Source organism: Gymnoscopelus microlampas, assembly GCF_963454915.1.
Source record: "Gymnoscopelus microlampas genome assembly, chromosome: 10".
Classification (NCBI taxonomy): domain Eukaryota; kingdom Metazoa; phylum Chordata; class Actinopteri; order Myctophiformes; family Myctophidae; genus Gymnoscopelus; species Gymnoscopelus microlampas.
The window spans coordinates 37,852,881-37,871,856 of record NC_139947.1 but is presented as its reverse complement, the minus strand read 5'-3'; the positions used below and the strand labels follow the sequence as shown (position 1 = coordinate 37,871,856).

The 18,976-nt window shown below is 44.9% G+C and overlaps 1 protein-coding gene across 1 annotated transcript; it reads left to right on the top strand.

The window, feature by feature from the left end:
* Positions 1-287: 287 nt before the first annotated feature.
* Positions 288-17,357, top strand: LOC311053551 (protein Wnt-2b; the record flags this gene model as incomplete). Its single annotated transcript, XM_084069160.1, has 5 exons — positions 288-370; positions 5,732-5,952; positions 12,367-12,644; positions 12,978-13,242; positions 17,128-17,357. Exons 2-5 carry the CDS (start codon positions 5,826-5,828, stop codon positions 17,355-17,357), a joined length of 900 nt encoding a protein of 299 aa, XP_083925286.1. The 5' UTR covers positions 288-370; positions 5,732-5,825.
* Positions 17,358-18,976: the final 1,619 nt, after the last annotated feature.

The window sequence follows — 18,976 nt, the reverse complement described above, 5'->3', positions numbered from 1 at the left end:
ATTTTTGGGGGATTTATTTTTTTGGGGAAAAATATTTTTTTGGAACTTCAAAAAGAAAAGAAAAGAAACCCCCCGCAAAGAAAGCCATCATCATGTTCGGTCTAAGTAAAATTCATCCTCAGGACGCACGGTCATCGGCCCGCCTGCAGGGCAGCTTGGATTCAGCTGGGGTCAGGACCCTCAGGAGGGCATCGCCGTGCCAGGGGGGCTCCGGGACCCTCAGGAGGGCATCGCCGCCGTGCCAGGGGGGCTCCAGGGCCCTCAGGAGGGCATCGCCGTGCCAGGGGGGCACCGGGACCAGCTCTAGGATTTACTGTGCTTGTCTGCTGCTGCTGCTGGTGGTGACGCCCCGGGTGGATTCATCATGGTGGTGAGTTGAGTTCTTCTATCTGGCCTTTATTATGCCAGTCATCAAAACGTTTACCTGATGCATGTGGTTCTCAAACTTTTTAATTTTAAGGACCCCGGGCCCTCATAATGATTGATTGATTGATTGATTGATTGATTGATTGATTGATTGATTGAATACTTTTACAGTTTTCAAATTGTAGAGGGCCTACGGTTTACAAAATAACTCTGATAGTGTACAAATGGAACCAAATGGACCCCCATGGGGTATACTATGAGAGTTTTACAGACCTTTTAAAGGGTTCATTGGAACCCCCTCAAGGTTAGGGTTAGGATTAGGGTCTATATACCCCGAGTGTCCCTGGACCCTATACTTTGAGAACCACTGGCCTAAAATGTAATGTAGGCTATAGCCTAAAAATGGGAGTTGAATTGTGTGTTATCCTCATCAGTTAACGTGGCAAACAAAGGAGTCTCAATTTAAATGTATATCGGGAGATTATCGGGTCGTGTAATAATAGGCGAATTAAGAAAATATACGCCTATTCGGCTATATTATTAAGCTATTATTAAGCTTTAAGGCCATTAGTGCATATAGTTAGTTATAGGCTCAGGCTATATCTTAACAGATGGGAAGGGAAATACTAGGCTATACTTAAAAGATGCTGTGCTGCATGCCATTATGTGTATTTTATCGGTTTTTGCTATTGCGTCCAATCAGATGAAACGAACTTGAGTTGCAAAAGTTGCCAACGAATTTTTAGACCATGATCATTCCTTTATTTAATTTGAATTGCTTTACTCGTGAGCATAATTTGGTTCTTTCCGATTATTATTATTAGGGTTGGGCTATGTTTAATATTAGCTGATGTTATAGTAAATTATTATTCAATATAATTTAAACAAAGTTGGCATGAATGTGAAACATTGGGCTATATTGATGCACTGGGTTGACATTTATATGAGCGAAACGGTAATTGTGGTATTAGGATAATTGTAGGCCCAGCTAATAGCATAGTTATTTTGTAATCAAGGTCTGATAACCTCCGATTAGTTGGCTTCTAAAAAAAACACGATATAGTTAGCTTGCATTAATAGTGTTAAAAAGAAAAAGAAAATACGAGTTTGTGAATGCAAGTCGATGTAGCTCGAAAATGCATTTTCTTTTCCTTCCTGTCAGTTGTTGGCCTGCCAGATTGAGCAATAATAATAGAGCGATAAATATAATTTATGTCGGCGCCGTTGGCTCTGCGCGTGTTCAGCTCAGCTGGAGACTGCAAAGCAGAACAGTCATTAATTCACCAGGTACCACCAAACGCACGCACGCGCGCGTGCACACGCTCTCTCTCTCTCTCTCACACACACACACACACACACACACACACACACACACACACACACACACACACACACACACACACACACACACACACACACACACACACACACACACACACACACACACACACACACACACACACACACACACACAGTGTGAGCAATGACTTCACTGAAATACCCCAAAACCAGCCATCTAGAGCATAGGTGAGGGGTGAAAATATGTGGATAGATATCTCATTCTCCTGCATGTGCAATAGCATACATGAAAATGTCCATGTGTATGAGTATGTTTATAGTAGAAGTGTCTGTGTGTGTGCGTGAGTATGCGGCTGATGGAATGTCTAATAGTTTGTGTAGATTAAAATCCGTTAAGGGGGTGTGTATGTAAGTGTTTTTGGCAGGACATTATTGGCTTTGACGGGAACTCAATATGTCTTTTCAACAAGATGGCAAATAACAGAAGTTATTAGCTTCTTGTGATGTCTCCTGCTGGATATTTGAACCCAGGATGGAATCCGTGTAAGCGTGTTTCTCAGAAGTCAAACAAAACTGCAGTGTTTAAAAATGTATTAATGGAGCATATTTATCAAGTTTCTCCAAGTGTCCTGCAGTATTAGTGATTCTGAACTGCAGCCTTGGGCGCCCTAGGGAGTCACAAAATGAATCAGAGGAGTCCCAAGCCATTAAACAATGTCAAAAATGTGTAACAGGCAAATATATTATGTTTATAATCTTTCTGATAAATGTTCTTGTGAAATAATAAATATCCACAGCCTCTAGGCTACCTACTGTAATTAATCAAGTGAAATTGCCCGAGTAGGGAAACATAAGTCATTATTTCGCCACCAAGTACAAGTGCACCTGATGTGTCAGGTGGCTGCACATGGGCATGTTTATTTTTTCAAAGACCCAGAAAGATTGTGCACCGCTGATATTAGGATTACTAGGTAGCCCCCCCCCCCAAAAAAAAAACACCCCCTGTATACCATTTCAACCATAACAATAATGGAGAATGATTTAGATAAACATTACTTCTCTTAAGGCACGTGAGCCATACCAGCCTCTGGCTAATCTTTGTACGGGAGATCCAGAAGATTATTATATGTGGAGTTGTCGACATGTTCTCCCACTGATAACATCCGAGAAAATGAGGTGATATACTGTAGATGAGAGATTATTCAATGAAAGTGTCAAATGCGTTGATTAATCACTTATAGGCATCACTTATTAAATGCAGCTCTTATAGCGGACAAGAGAAGGGAAGCCCTTCAAGGGCTAGACAAGGGCTTGGAGGAAACGAACAAAAGCTGATCATGAGTAGAAGAGGCTGTGTCCGTATCAGCAGGAAGAACAGGAACCAAATCAAATGTTCTCTCTCTCTCTCTCTCTCTCTTTCTGTCTGTCTGTCTCTCAGTCTATCCCCTTATCATTGACAGGATAGAAGTGGGACTTTGCAGGATGATGTTTTAGATCTGGGGATTGTGATTTATGAACCTATAAAACTGGAGAAAGAGAAAGAGAAAGACAGAGAGAGAGACAGACAGACAGACAGACAGACAGACAGACAGACAGACAGACAGACAGACAGACAGAGAATAAAGTGTGAATTGCGTGTGCTGGTGGTGCCGTCCTTTGATGAGCACTCTGCTCTTATTATTCGGTGCCTGTAATCCCACTCTGGGGAGAGGAGAGCTTGCAGTCTCCATCCTTTAGCCTCGTAAAACATGACCACACAGCTACATGCTCTCTGACCTCCCCTAACTGACCCGCCCCATGCAGCCATGCATGGGCTTTATGGAGTCCCACTCAAACATGCATCTTTTGTGCATGTATTGGCGTGTACCCACACCATGTCACACGTCAGTGTTGATTTTAACAGAACATTTTTATTTAGTTTTAGTCATATTTTAAATATAACAAAATATCATAAGATTATAATAGTCGACTAAATCTACAGTTGATTTAGTCGACTAAAGGCGGTCCTTGATGGCGTCGTAATGGCTGATTTTACACTCGGTTGCATGCTGAAAATAGTCAGTGAAAAAAGGTAGTCGACGAACATTTTTCGTCATAGTTTTAGACGACGAAATCAACACTGTCACACGTAAATCTGAAGTTGACAGTGTTGCAGTCACATTGATGGGCGATTTCATTTGGAGTGAGCTCATTTACATGGGGGGTACTGGCTGTAAATGGTGCCTGCACTACAGTATGTCTGGCTAAAAGAGTGGGGATGCAGTGAGCTGTCAGTGAGGTGAATGAGAGAGTGAGTGAGTGAGTGAGTGAGTGAGTGAGTGAGTGAACAGTCTGACAGGGTTATTGGAGGCCCCCCTGACATCTTGCCCTGGCCCCTGATTTGTGACGACATGATTTCTACTCAAACCGGCACCGTTGGTAACTTTTATGCACTCTTTCTTGCTCTCTCTCTGTCTTTCTCTCTTAAACACACACACACACACACATACACACCCATATGCACATACACAGGCCTCGTGGGGAGAGGTTAAGTGCTTATTTATTTGGAGAGTAGAGTAAATGGTTTCCACCCCCTGCTATCCCCGAACCTTTAACTGCTAAGTGTAGTGAACTCTGACTCACAGTGGACTGTTACTACCACTCTCTTTCACGCTCCTCACAACCTGTGTGTGTGTGTGTGTGTGTGTGTGTGTGTGTGTGTGTGTGTGTGTGTGTGTGTGTGTGTGTGTGTGTGTGTGTGTGTGTGTGTGTGTGTGTGTGTGTGTGTGTGTGTGTGTGTCAAACCACAGCCGATGCGTACCATATGCAGAGGTCTGTTTGCTGATATTTTGACACGCAGATATTTAATGAAGCTAATATGACTAGAGACTTGGGGGTTTGGGCTCAGTTCACTTAATGAGGAAGCATTAGCTGGCAACGGCACACACACCCTACTGTCCATATTCTCCATAATAGGTGAACATAGGAGAATAGGGCAAACATTCTGTGGGAATAGGAGATGCAACACGTTGTGAGCTTGTATATTTGCTATTTTGGGAGATTTGGTTTAGAGGGGAAAAAAGGAGGGGCCTAGTAGTCTACAGACCCCTGAAGGACCCCAGTCTACAAGCTCACAACGCGTTGCAACGTGACACATTGAGCCTTAGATCATCTATTTTCGACGAGGAGATTTGTTGTAGAGGATGAAAGTAGGGTGCATCAACGAAGTACATAGGGTGGATAAGTACTTAACAAATGGCTTCTTTTACTGCAGTGCATCCAACTTTGTCGAGCGTCTATCTATACGAACACAATTGGCCCGTGTTCGGGGGGGAGGGAAGCCGGGCGGGGAGGGTGATATTCGTCACCGCACGTATAGTCCTACGAGCTGGGGGCGGCAACTGTCAGCGGGAAGTGTTGGGGCGGGAGGAGTAGGACGAAGGCTCTACGTCCTCCCGGTGGGGGCTCCTCACTGGCAGGTGAGCAGCAGTGTTGCCAGGTGTACGATAATTATAGTTTTTGTACGATCATTTTACCCTACGATGTACGATCAATAATTCCAAAAATGCCTAAATGTACGATAACTTCGCAATATCACAAAAAAGTGTGTGAATTTACTGAATTTCCCCAAGTTCCATGGCTGCAGATTTGGGATCCGGTTTAGCTTTTCGAAATAAGTCGGTAAATCAGTAAATCTGACCCTAGATCTGTGCTTGGAGGCATTGAAAACACTGGTTGCGTCTTTCATTCCAGTCCAGTTCCAGGCTTTCATTTGTGTAAGGTCCAGGATGTTGCCCATTTCCACGCAGCATATGTAATGCGCTTTCGTAGGAGTTACATATTTACACCTGAGATATATATTTTTTTGGCTGTGTACGATAGTGTTCTTTCAAATACGATCATTTTAAGCCTCCGGTACAATGATGTAAAAATCCCCATCTGGCAACACTGCAAGTGAGCCAGTAGTAGGATACAAACAACAGCATTGAAAACACAGAATGTGTGTGGGGAGGAATTCATTGTCATAATGTAAAGGAGAACCCCCCCCGCCCCCCCGAAACAAACATCTTCTTGCTATGTCACACAGGTACATCGGTGCCCTGGGTGCCCGTGTCATCTGCGACAACATCCCAGGGCTGGTGAACAAGCAGCGGCAGCTGTGCCAGCGCCACCCGGACATCATGCAGTCCATCGGCGAAGGCGCCAAGGAATGGATCCGAGAGTGTCAGCACCAGTTCAGACACCACCGCTGGAACTGCAGCACGCTGGACCGAGACCACACCGTGTTCGGACGAGTCATGCTACGCAGTAAGTCTGCTGCGTCTGTGTGTGTGTCTGTGTCTGTGTGTGTGTCTGTGTGTGTGTGTGTGTGTGTGTGTGTGTGTGTGTGTGTGTGTGTGTGTGTGTGTGTGTGTGTGTGTGTGTGTGTGTGTGTGTGTGTGTGTGTGTGCCAAATGTCCCCACAAGTATATTAGAATTTGAGAAATAGACATTTTGTGGAAAATCTTCCTGGTCCTTGGAAGGGAAGTGGTTGTTTTATGGTTAGATCTAGATCTATAGCAGATCTACAAGCTCACAAGCTTGTAGATCTGCTATTTTCACAATATTTATCTGTGGAACCGAGTCAAACTAAATGTAATGCCTCAACTCCTACAATTCCAAGTGCTTGTCAGGGTGGGGGGGTCCCCAGTTCAAATTGATTATCTTGGGGGGGTCCCCCGTTGAAATTGATTATTTTGTGGGGTCCCCAGTTCAAATATGAGTCGCAGCCTGAAAAGTTTGAGAACCAGTGCCTTTGCACACCTACTGGGACAGGTGCGTAGGGCAGCCAATCATGAAACAGGAAAAAGGGAGGTTTCGGGATAGCTGATGAAGGTCAGGTAGTTGAACCGTTAAAATGTTGTACTCACTGCTCGCAACAAAATATATTTTTTTGCTGTTAATAAGGAAAATATTCAAGTTGAATTTAGTGCACCAAAATATAATCATAGCACATCGTGTTGTGAGTTTGCAGATTGGCTATTTAGGTATAACTTTTAGTATAACTCAGGCTTTAGGGTTAGGGTTAAAAATGGCATTCATAAAATAATTACCGTTCTAAAAATGTTGATTCATTCACAAGTATAACTAGAAAAGTGTGCTCCTCTGAGCGCAGATCCCAGACAGTCTGGGCTGCCTCATCGTGGTGCTATAACATAACAGACCGATTTGGGGGTCAGAGCTTGTGCACAATTTCACGCCAAATGGGGTGTCCGAGATTAGTTATTTACACTTACAGACAGACGGATGGACAGATGGACGGACAGACAGAGACAGACCGAAAACATAATCCCTCGCCTTCAGCCGTTCCGGCCTGGCGTAGATAATAATACCAGTGTGCGTGCGTGCTTGCATGTATGTGTTGGACCGTTCACTCACACACACGGTACCCTTTAACCTGGAACCACATGTCATGAAAACTCATTAACCACTTGAACTGGACTTAAATTACAACTGTGCTTGGACCACTTTCTTCCGTCCGTACAACAAATCTCAAAAAATTGCCGATCTGAGCTCGTAGACCTGCTATTTCTGGCTATAATGTTCCCTGCCAGAATATGGATTCTGGGGTTCAAGTGTTCTCCCTCGCTCTCCCTCCCTTGCCCTTTCTACCATTCCTCCTTCTCTTTCTCTGCTCTCCTCCTTTATTCTACGTCTCTTCTTCCCCCCACGCCCCATTTTAGTCTCCCTCTCATCCTACGACCTGCGTATGCCGGCGTTCTGTGTTTATAGTCACTAATGGACTGTTGTAATGCCTTGTGCCTCGTCAATAAACACATCAGACTCAGAGACGCGGTCAGTCCTTGTCGGCATTTTGTTTTTTCCACTCCTGCCAGACACCAGTGCTCAGTAATAGATTCTATATGTGCACGCCCATAGATATATATAAAGGCTAGATGACTCACCCGCGCTGCTGGCCAATGGAGTACGACGTCGCCACATGGCGGCCATCTTGGGACGGTCATTCATAACATTATGTCTATGGTGCATATACTTTAAAATAACCATAGCGTGCTCAATTTTCATCCGATTTTCAAACGGTTTGGTGTTTTGTAAACACCAATGATGTAGTTATGATATTATTGTATTAAAAAAAAAAACATGATTATAATTATAAGTATGCAGTATCATAACTACATCGTTGGTGTTTACAAAACACCAAACCGTTTGAAAATCGGATGAAAATTGAGCACGCTATGGTTATTTCAAAGTATATGCACCATAGACATAATGTTATGAATGACCGTCGCAAGATGGCCGCGGTTGAGCTACGCTTGCGCCGCCCCCTTGAGCCATCTAGCCTTTATATATATCTATGTGCACGCCAAGCGCACGCATATCGTTGTTGTCGGGCAGAAACCTCCTATCTCCGTATTCTCCAACTTTTTGTATTTTTTCGTGAATTAGCGCCCCTACTTGATCACACTACAGCATCACACAAAAGTATTAAAAGTAGCAGATCTACAAGCTTGAAACGCGGCGCGTTTCGAGCTTGTAGATCTGCTACTTTTGATTATTGGAATTTGAATCCTGAAAGGTAACAGTTTTGGACATAATGAGGTTTCCACCCGACAGAGATGATATGCACACAGACGCTAGCATAGCATACATGCGCGCGCACACACTCAAGCACACACACATATACAGCCATGCACGCACGCAAGCACGTGCACGCACACACAAAAACACACAGACAAAAATTTTTCTCTCCATCTTGATTGCCAGTGTGAACATAATGCTTCCTTTTTGAGTGGTGCCAACCACTCCTATATCTGACTTTGTCTGTGTGTCCGTCCGTATGTATGTATGTCCAATAAACAAACATTGATGACAACATCAATACGGGGCTCATCAAAGGCACCACTCTCTTCACACAGGGTGTGATTTTTTGATAAACGTATACAGTCTGAATTGTGTGAACGTTTACTAAATGACAGAGCGATACAGGAGATACTGTTCAGTAGCAGAATGGATATATTCAACCGCAAACCGTCATCATGGAGTCAGCTAGTGTTTTCACTCAGGAATCACATGTTTTTGGAAGGATTTATTCCACTGTGCCTTGCTGTATACCAGCTCAGTGGCCTCGATTCCCCGGGGCAGGGTCATACCAAAAACTATAAAAATGGGTGCCAATGCTTCCCTGCTTGGCACTCAGCATCAAGGGTAGGATTGGGGGTAAGGACCTGCGACATACTAGCGTCATGTCCAGGGGGTGTGCTCGTACATCAAGCCGCCTCACGCTACAGAAACAGGAGATTAGGCTCCTGCGATACAGGCCACATGGCCTGGGAAGGCTTACTTACTTACATTGTAGAGCAATCTTTTCCTCTGTAATTGCTGAAGAGTTCAAGTAAAGTCGCTGGATTATAACCCACTCCCAGGTGGGTGGTATAATAGGAAATCTATTAGTCAACAATGCAACGGGCGCAGTCAGAAGTTTGCTGCATCTGTACGATTGCCGCATCTGTATAGCAGCCTGTGAGAAAGGCACGATCAAGTATACATGCTAGGGTTCTGATATTGTGATATGAGACTAGATGTCATCTGGGATTCTTGATCGTAATATCGTGATATGGCATAAGTGTTGTCTTTTCCTGGTTTTAATCACTTAAGCTCTGTTTTATACTTTCAAAAATGTATATTTTTTTAAAAAAATAGCCGGTCTACAAGCTCACAAAGCGTTGCGTCGCGACGCGTTGTGCGCTTGTACATCAGCTGCTATTATAGATATTTTTGGAAACAATATTGATATCGAGGTATTTCGAAAGAAATATTATGATATTTGATTTTGTCCACATCGCCCAGCACTCCTCTGCCATTGTTGTAAAATCTAAGTGAATATACACATTATATATGTCCAAAACCATTCCTTTTTTATTATCATTTTAAAGACATTTAACATTTTCACGACACTCTTGTATGACGAAATAGGGCAATAGTTTCTTTCTCACCTGCACTTATTTCTATGTCTTTAAAAAAAAGTGTTACCTCATGTACTGTTTATTGCACGAATACAATGCGTAAAAAAAAAAAAAAAGAGAGAGAATCAATATGAACACGATTCAACTGGAAATGACGATGGAAACATATCTAATTACATTGCGTTTATCCCTGTGGTGACTTTTCTGACAACTCCCGCTTAAAACCATAAAAGCCTGAAGGATCGTGAGGCCGCGCTTTCACGGTCTGTACTCATACTGAAAGTCAAGATCAACACTTGCCATAATTGACTCCCAAGTGATGGTGCAGGTGAAGTAAGAAGTAGGACCTATGATTGCTATACGTCTGTATTTCAGCCCTTGAGCAGGGCAGGAGTCATACAGTACATGCCCTCAGTCACAATGGGTTTACTGCGGATCATCCTGCTGGGGAACACAGCGTACACACACAGATCGCAGAACATCCAGCAATCAGGTGTTTAGTCTCTGCAAAGCTGCAAAGTATCTGGGCTTCAGACGTCACTGTGACTGTCCCTGAGCAGTTGTTATTGTCCCTCTGTCAGCCATGCTAAGCATGTGTGTGGGGGCCGACGATACATGGCAACAAGTAGCAGAGACAGAGGACGCGTGTGTGTGCGTGTGTGTGTGTGTGTGTGCACGCGTGTGCGTGCGTGCGTGTGTGTGTAAAGAGGCGTAAACAGTAATATAGATGTAAATATTTAGAGAGATATTCTCGCCGGCAGACAAACAGCACAGGTTGAGTGATGACCCGCCCCCCCCCCCCATCCCGGCATCCCCCCACCTTGAAAAATCAAATGGGACAGTTCAGGGAGCACAAGAACAAGCAAAGTTTGGATCACACACACAAACCTCACTGGCCCGTGTGAGGTTCACATGGGTTTGTCGGGACCCTGCTATTCCTCATGGTTATTGGTTGCTAAAAAAATATTTTTTGGAGCACAAACACTCGTGTCCCCAGAAAATACAGGAACACAGCATTAGGGCAGGGTCAAACATGTGTGAAATAATTAAAACATTTTCCGGTGGCAAAAGCATATTTGCTTCTTCTGCTTTCCAACTCTGGTCAACTTTGATGGGGAATACAGTACCAATTACTCCGACGACCCATTATTATGTTCTGATGTCAAAATAGTCTGAAAAATGTTAGGTTTAGTGTGTGGACAGGCTTAGGCTTAGTTAAAATGGCCGCTGACAGACCAATGGTACTTCAGAACAATGGGCTGTCGGACGAATAGCATGGTGCCAATTTGGAAGTCATTGGCTGTAGATTTCTTATTGAGCTGGAGGACAACCACTCAAACAGACTACATACTAGTAAAGTGATTTATTTAGCTGTACTGTCTTTGGCGCCTGCATTTCCCCAGTCAATAAAGGTCTTATCTGATCTCATCTCCTGGATAGATAGATAGATAGATCCTATTAACAGACCTTGTACTGAACTGTACTTCCCTGTGCCTCTGTCCCAAACTACTAATAAAGTATTCAATCAAAGATATGATGATAATATACAATCTAATTCTTTAAATGTCTGACCTTTTAAAAGTGCATCACAAACCGAAACCGTCTCTGCTGCAACAGTACTGTGCTGCTAGTATTTGCTGATCACTTCCGGGGACTATTGTGTGGCACCATGAGCCGCCATTGACGACAAAAATAATTGGTCCATTGAAGTGAACAGAGCTGTCGCGACTCTCTCTTTTTCAAGGCTCTGGTGTGACCCTACCCTTATGCATGGCTATGGTAGGCTTTTGAATTCCCAAGCCAAGTCTACGGATGGTACTTTGAGGCAGAGAGGAATCATCATCGACCTCGGCCAAAAAGAACACTTCACAAACTCTTGCTGCCTTGTTACTCATTGGACAATTTACTGGATATGGCTGGTGCTACAACGAACTGTGACCAAACTATATATGTCTCTGGCAATGCGGTGGATATGAGTCATGTTCTTGGGAAACAAAGGAGAGCAGAACAGAACAGATGAGAACAGCAGTGGTAGATAATGCTGTCATGACATCATAGTGGCTCTGATTAATGGGGTATCACTGTGTCTGTCTTTAAACAATTTATGTGAGCAGAGGAGAGCCCCGCCGTGAGGATTATCTCCGTGCTAATATTTAAACAGAGCTGTCCTCTACTCTACATCAGGCCTGATATGCCCCCGTCAGCTGCACCGATATCACGCCCTGATAGTTCACACCCACATTTAATCATGATCATACAGTATACAGTGTGTGTGTGTGTTTGTGAGTAGCTGTGTGTTTTGAGGTGAGCGTGGTTTCCCTTCTGGATTCGTTGGCTTTGAGAAATGCATTGCATTTATAGCGATGGAAACTATCGGTCATTTCAGCGACTCGACTCATTTCGTGCCCCGTTCACCAAACAAGATTAGTTCCAATAATTTGTTCATCGTTGACCGTTCAGTGCTTCCGGTTCCGCCCTCTCACGTTTAGTCCAGTCCAATGTGTCATCAGGCTTTCCACACAGAGTCAACGGAGCAACTCGAGGAGCAATTATTTTTGAGGAAAGTGACCAAGTCCGTTCCCATTCCCGAAAAAGAACGAATCACTCACAACACTAATTGCATTGTATGATGGCTGTACAGTAGATGTCACTTTTAGGACGATATGAAAGAGTTTATCCATTGGGTGACTTGCTCATTCATTTTCTCTCACCTTCCTCTCCCTTTCTATCATTCTGTCCTATCTCCCCCCACCCCCAGGCAGCCGCGAAGCAGCGTTCGTGTACGCCATTTCCTCGGCGGGTGTGGTCTACGCTCTGACCCGTGCCTGCAGCCAGGGGGAGCTCAAGACGTGTAACTGTGACCCGCAAAAGCGCGGGCGGGCTAGCGACGAGCGGGGAGAGTTTGACTGGGGAGGCTGCAGCGATAACATCAATTATGGGATCAAGTTTGCCAAAGCCTTCATAGACGCCAAAGACAGGACGACCCGAGATGCACGGGCGTTCATGAACCTGCACAACAACCGCTGTGGCAGAACAGTAAGTGTGTTTTGCACCCGCCTATACGTACATCACATGCAAACATAAACATAGAGGGCTTGTGTGTAGGCTCAAGCAGATACGATATACAATTTACACATTATCACACTTCTCAAGATCGACATTTAACCACATTAATCCTTGCGTTCCTATTCTGGTGGCATATTGGCTGACAAGTCATTCGGTTTACAAGTAGATGTCAAACATATAGTCAACAAGAAAATACAGCTACTACTTAAAATCCCCGACCTTGCATTTATTCCTCCCCTCCATTCATACTGCAAAATCCTCTGAACAATCTGGTTTGAGGATTCTTTTTGGCCTGTGTTACAGGCGGTGAAGCGTTTCATGAAGCTGGAGTGTAAATGCCATGGGGTGAGCGGCTCGTGCACCCTGAGGACGTGTTGGATGGCCATGTCTGACTTCCGCAAGACGGGAGACTACCTGAGGAGGAAGTACAACGGCGCCATCGAGGTGACCATGAACCAGGACGGGACGGGCTTCACCGTGGCCAACAAGGCCTTCAGGAAGGCCACCAAGAACGACCTGGTCTACTTTGAGAACTCCCCAGACTACTGCCTACAGGACAAAGCTGCAGGTACATATACATATGGGTGAAGCGGAGGATAGAGCGGGGCAGAGTGGGTGGGGCGGGGTGGATGTTACGCGGGGCAGGGTGGGGGGATGTGGGGTAGAAGGCAGATAGCAGCAGGAAAGGCAGTGAAAAAAGAAGAGAAATGGACACAGCCTCAAGGATGTTGATGGATGTCCCGGACTATGTTGTGTTTTAGGGTTTGCAGTGTGTGTGTGTGTGTGTGTGTGTGTGTGTGTGTGTGTGTGTGTGTGTGTGTGTGTGTGTGTGTGTGTGTGTGTGTGTGTGTGTGCGCTAGTGTGGTGTTGTTAGCAAAATAACACAGCAGGCCTCCCCTGTGATGTCTGTGGAAGTTAATATCCTTGTACCCTGGGGACATGGTGGCTCTGTGACCACCTGACCTCTTCGCTCTCTCTCTGTCAATTCACACACACACACACACACACACACACACACACACACACACACACACACACACACACACACACACACACACACACACACACACACACACACACACACACACACACAGAGAGAGAGAAGAAGAAGGTAGCCAACCTACATCAATTGTGATTACTCACGGTCCGATGGCTGATTGTGTGTTATGACACACTGACACACTCTCTCTCTCTCTCTCGCTCTCTCTCTCTCTCTCTCAACAAACATTTGGGATATTAGACTACACTTCTATCATTGTCCGAGATCAAAGCTCTGTCCATCTTCTGGCCCTCCCTCTTGTCTGCCTCCCCCGTGGTCCATCCACCCGTTTCTCTCACCCTCCCACTGGAATCTGCCGCCTGGGGACACAAGCAGCTCATTTTTCAAAATTCTCTCTTTTCTGTCTGTCACAGTCTCTCTCTCTCTCTCTCTCTCTCTCTGTCTGATCTAAGCATAGCTGGAGGGCATATTGGGCCTCAGAGTGTGAGAGCCTGTCTGTCTGTCACGCTCCACTGTCCATTTAACCCTGACACACACACACACACACACACACACACACACACACACACACACACACAAATAGGCAAATGCGCACACACAGGCAAACGCACACATGCACAAACGCTCGCGAGCACGCACGCACGCACGCACACACAGTGTGTGTGTGTGTGTGTGTGTGTGTGTGTGTGTGTGTGTGTGTGTGTGTGTGTGTGTGTGTGTGTGTGTGTGTGTGTGTGTGTGTGTGTGTGTGTGTGTGTGTGTGTGTGTGTGTGTGTGTGTGTGTGTGTGTGTGTGTGTGTGTGTGTGTGTGTGTGTGTGTGTGTGTGTGTGTGTGTGTGTGTGTGTGGCTTCAAAGGGAGCAGTGGGCTTGGGAAAAGCAGTGTAACTATAGGCTTCTTCTACCAACAACGCATAGTTGTGTGTGTGGGTGTGTTGTTCTATGGGGCAGCTTGTTGTGATAGGTCTCGGTTCAAACAGGGAGCTGCTCTCCCACCAAACACACACACCAGTCCTAATCTCTGCGGGGACGACATTCAAACAACACACAGACAACGTGCCTCTGCATTAGGTAATAGTTAGCCAGAGGAGCACTAGCAAAACAATTAGGCACTGCATGGGGCCGCAAGCTAGGTTTGCTGCTCACACAGATAACAATCTGAGGCTGAGGTTCGCCGGTATCACCCCCATGTTCTGTTATTTGGTCTACTACCTGGTCATGGTGGCTTTTGCCAACCCCTGGGCCGTCCCTTGAACCGAAATAAGGAATCACCCCTTAGTTTGGAAACTAAAAGACGTGTCCTTTATTGCATTGGTTCTCAAAGTGGGGTCCGGGGACCCCCAGGGGTCCTTGGGGAGGGGTTCTAGGGGGTCCCCAGCAAAAGTAGTTAATCTGGCATCACAATCATTTTAACCGCTTTAACCTTTTATACTTTGGCTATTCAAAAATAGCAGATATACTGTATACAAGCTCATAGCACGGCACCGACTGCGGCACCAAAACCGCCATTCCTTCACCGGATGGACCGAACAACACAGCTTTCAACACTGGAATTGCATTAACGGAACGCACACATTGTTACATTTTATGGGTCTATATCGTCATATGGTGAAGTATTGTAGTGCAGATAATCTAGTGAAAACTTAAAACGGGACCGCCAAATATTCTAAACTTTCCACGTTTATGTCAATGATCCTATTCTTTGAGACACACATCCAAGTTTTTGCCGGGTCAAACAGGGCAGGGGTTTTCAACCGGTGGTCCGAGGTATTGCAGGTGGTCCCTGGCCATGCATCAAAAAAAAACATTTTTATTTAAACTCCTTTTTTTCTTTTTTTTCTTTTCTTTTAGTTTTAGTTCTTACTGTATTGTATGTGTGATATGAAATGTGAGCTTACCATAATCACAGTAATCCTTAATCATATTCCATCATATTCAAATAAAATCACTGTATTTTATTAGATATTATATTGATATTATAGCTATTTTCTCCAGCTCCCTGTGGTGCATGAACCCCCCACCACTATTGTGTGGGGTGGGTCTATGATGGACCCACCACGCACAATAGTGGTGGTCCCCAGGTTGCTCTTAGTCAGGATGGTGGTCCCTGGGTCAAAATCAGTTGAAAACCCCTGAAACAGGGGAATCACGTGCAGTTGATCCCCTTCCCCTATTCGCTCATACTAGGACATGACGTGCAGTATGTGTTGGAGAAGAATACTATAATACAGGCTGTTAACCACTGAAACCCTCTAGACTGGATCTGAGTTGTCTCTGTACTTGGACCGCTTTTTCTGTCTACAACAAATCTCTTTAGCCAAACATAGCCGATCTACAAGCTTGCGCCGCGTTGTGAGCTTGTAGATATGCTATTTTTAGCTAAAGTTCCCCCCAGAATATGGATGCTGTTCAAGCAAGTTCAAGTGGTTAATATAATATACAAAAACTGTACACACAGTGATATTTTATATTATTCTGGGCGTCCCTTATTTTTCGTACACATAAGGGATGGTGTCCCGTATTTGAATTTCAGGTGGTGGGTAACCCTACTTGCAAATGAGGTTGAACCATTGAAAGAAAGTTGGTGAAATTCGTTGTCATACTGTACATGGAGGTGGGAGTATGAGGTGTGAAAATGGCAGCGCGATTACGAGACGCTAGCACAACTCTCTGTCGTGTGGCAAGCTCATATCCAAAACTGTTACTTTTCAGGATCAGGATTCAAATTCAAAAGTATCAAAAGCAGCAGATCTACACATGGATTAAAGCAACATAAAATCTCACGACTGAAAGAAATGTGTATGGCCAAGTCCTATTATAACATTTGTGAAACAGTGTGAAAGGAGCCTCCCACAGTAGCGCTGTTTCCTAAACAATGCAGGTTTTAAGTAATATTGTTTCTGCCTTGAAAAAATCACAGGCTGAGGCTTTAGCCTTTGCTTTTATGAAATATCCGAGATATTATGGTTTTATGGAATATGCTTCTGAACATATTGCTAGCTTGACCACTTCAAATGCTCTAATCTTTCAAAATAATAATCGAAAATAGCCTATTCTACTGGCTCTCAATGCGTCGCAGACGCATTGAGAGCCTGTAGATCGGCTATTTTCTCTGCGCAACGTGCTTCCATAGAAAACATGCTGGCTTCTATGGAATCCAAATGACTGAAATCATGGTGACTTTTAATCCGTGTCTACAAGCTCAAAACGTGCCGCTTTGCGCCGCGTTTCGATCCGCGTTTCGATCCACGTTTCAAGCTGCGTTTCGAGCGTGCAGTTCTGCTACTTTTGATACGTTTGTGTGACACTGTAGTTAGGATCAAGTAGGGCGTTAATTTACAAAAAAACACAAAAAGTTAGAATACGGAGATAAGAGGTTTCTGCCCGACGACAGCAACGATAACGTTGTGTCCTGTTTCCCCCTGTCTGTCTGTGTTACTGTTTGTCTTATGCAGGCTCCCTGGGCACGGCCGGACGCGTGTGCAACAAGACCTCGCGCGGCACCGACGGCTGCGAGGTCATGTGCTGCGGGCGGGGCTACGACACCACGCGCGTCAAGCGCATCACCAAGTGCGAGTGCAAGTTCAAGTGGTGCTGCGCCGTGGAGTGCAAGGACTGCGAGGAGGCCGTGGACATACACACGTGCAAGGCGCCCAAGCGAGCCGATTGGTTGGACCAGACCTGAGGACATAGGCCACGCGCCCCTTTCCAGAACCACCCCACCACCACCACCACCACCCCTTCCCCTTCGCTGTGGATGTCGTCCCGCTGGGGACATGGCAAATCTGGGAAAAATGTGTCCAAAACTGACCCCCAACCCCTCTCTACTCTCCATTCCTCATTGCATGGCTTTTTTTTTTTTTTTACTTGTCTCTTGTGAAAGCACTAGAACGAATACCCACCGATATGAACACTAGCCCCACACACACACACACACGGACACGCACACGCACACTCACACACACACACACACACACACACACACACACACACACACACAGTGGCTGAACTACAAATCCCAGCAGCCCTCTCTCACCTATTAATGCTGGACTTGGATGATTGCTGATGGACAGTGAGGGCGGTGAACACTCGGTGAAGGTTGTGGAATTGGTGGGTTTGGCTTTTTATTATTAACATTCAGCCCCCGAAGGCCGTTTCCTTAGCATATTGTTATTGGTTAAAAAAAAATGGTTTGCTGCTTTCGTGATGCTTTTTAAAAGACACACTTTTACATTAACTGAGCCTTTGAGCGTATCCAGTATTATTACAACAATATCATATACTCACATCATTTACATATCTTTTTTTTGGGGGGGGGGGAATACACTCTTTTTATGTATCTGAAATTAATGCTTTGGTTGGACAGTGGCAAGTGGCTTGACAAGTGCACTTTGGACAAAAATGGTCAGTGGACAATGGAGAGGTTTGGCTGATGCGTGGTCAAACTGAAAGCCAGGAATGAGGCCTTTAGCGGAGGGCTGGGAGAGAGACAGACAGACAGACAGACGGACGGCGGTGGACCACCGTGACGGACAGATGAATGGACAAAACGGATGCATGGATGGATGGACGGATGCACAGAAACGGCAATAGAACTCTGAATGGAACTGTTGAAAAAAAAAGAGAAAAAGAAAAAATTGAGAGAAATGTGTAATTTTATTTAAATTGTAAAGTGTCATTTTGTTTTTCATCTGTGGATGAGTCTGCACTATGTTGGCTGGTGTGAGGAGAGAGAAGGGCACTCTTGTTATTCTGATCATACAGCGTACTCTACACAGTAAAAATCTTAACGTTAAAAAGCTGCAATACGTACGTTTGTCCAACCCAGGAGTTCAACCAAAAAATCCCTCTGCTCTGTCAAGACAGAATCCCTGCTTGCTCGAGGGAGATATTGCGCTTACGAGCTTCAGGTATTACTACTTGTCAAAGAGCACTGTAAAAACAATATGGACAAAGGGAGGCGTGACGTCACGGCATTGGTTTCTACAGACCCGTTTCGAAGCCACAACTTGGCTTCACACATTGGCTTCATATCCAGCGACGAAAACTTGCCGCCTGGTACTACCTGACACCAGGATGTAATGAATGGAAAAGAAGGGAGACCACCTCCAGCCACTGCAGATATAAAAGTTGTATAGTTTTAGAAAATACATACAACACACATATTAGTACAAATAACCTGTTAACCTTTCCATTTGTAACTTAGAGATTTCCAAGTGGAACCATTTTGTGCACTCTCAGAGATAAATTAAAGGCCAAAACATACTCCTCTGCTTCGGAAAGGCTTCCCGAACCATAGTTCGG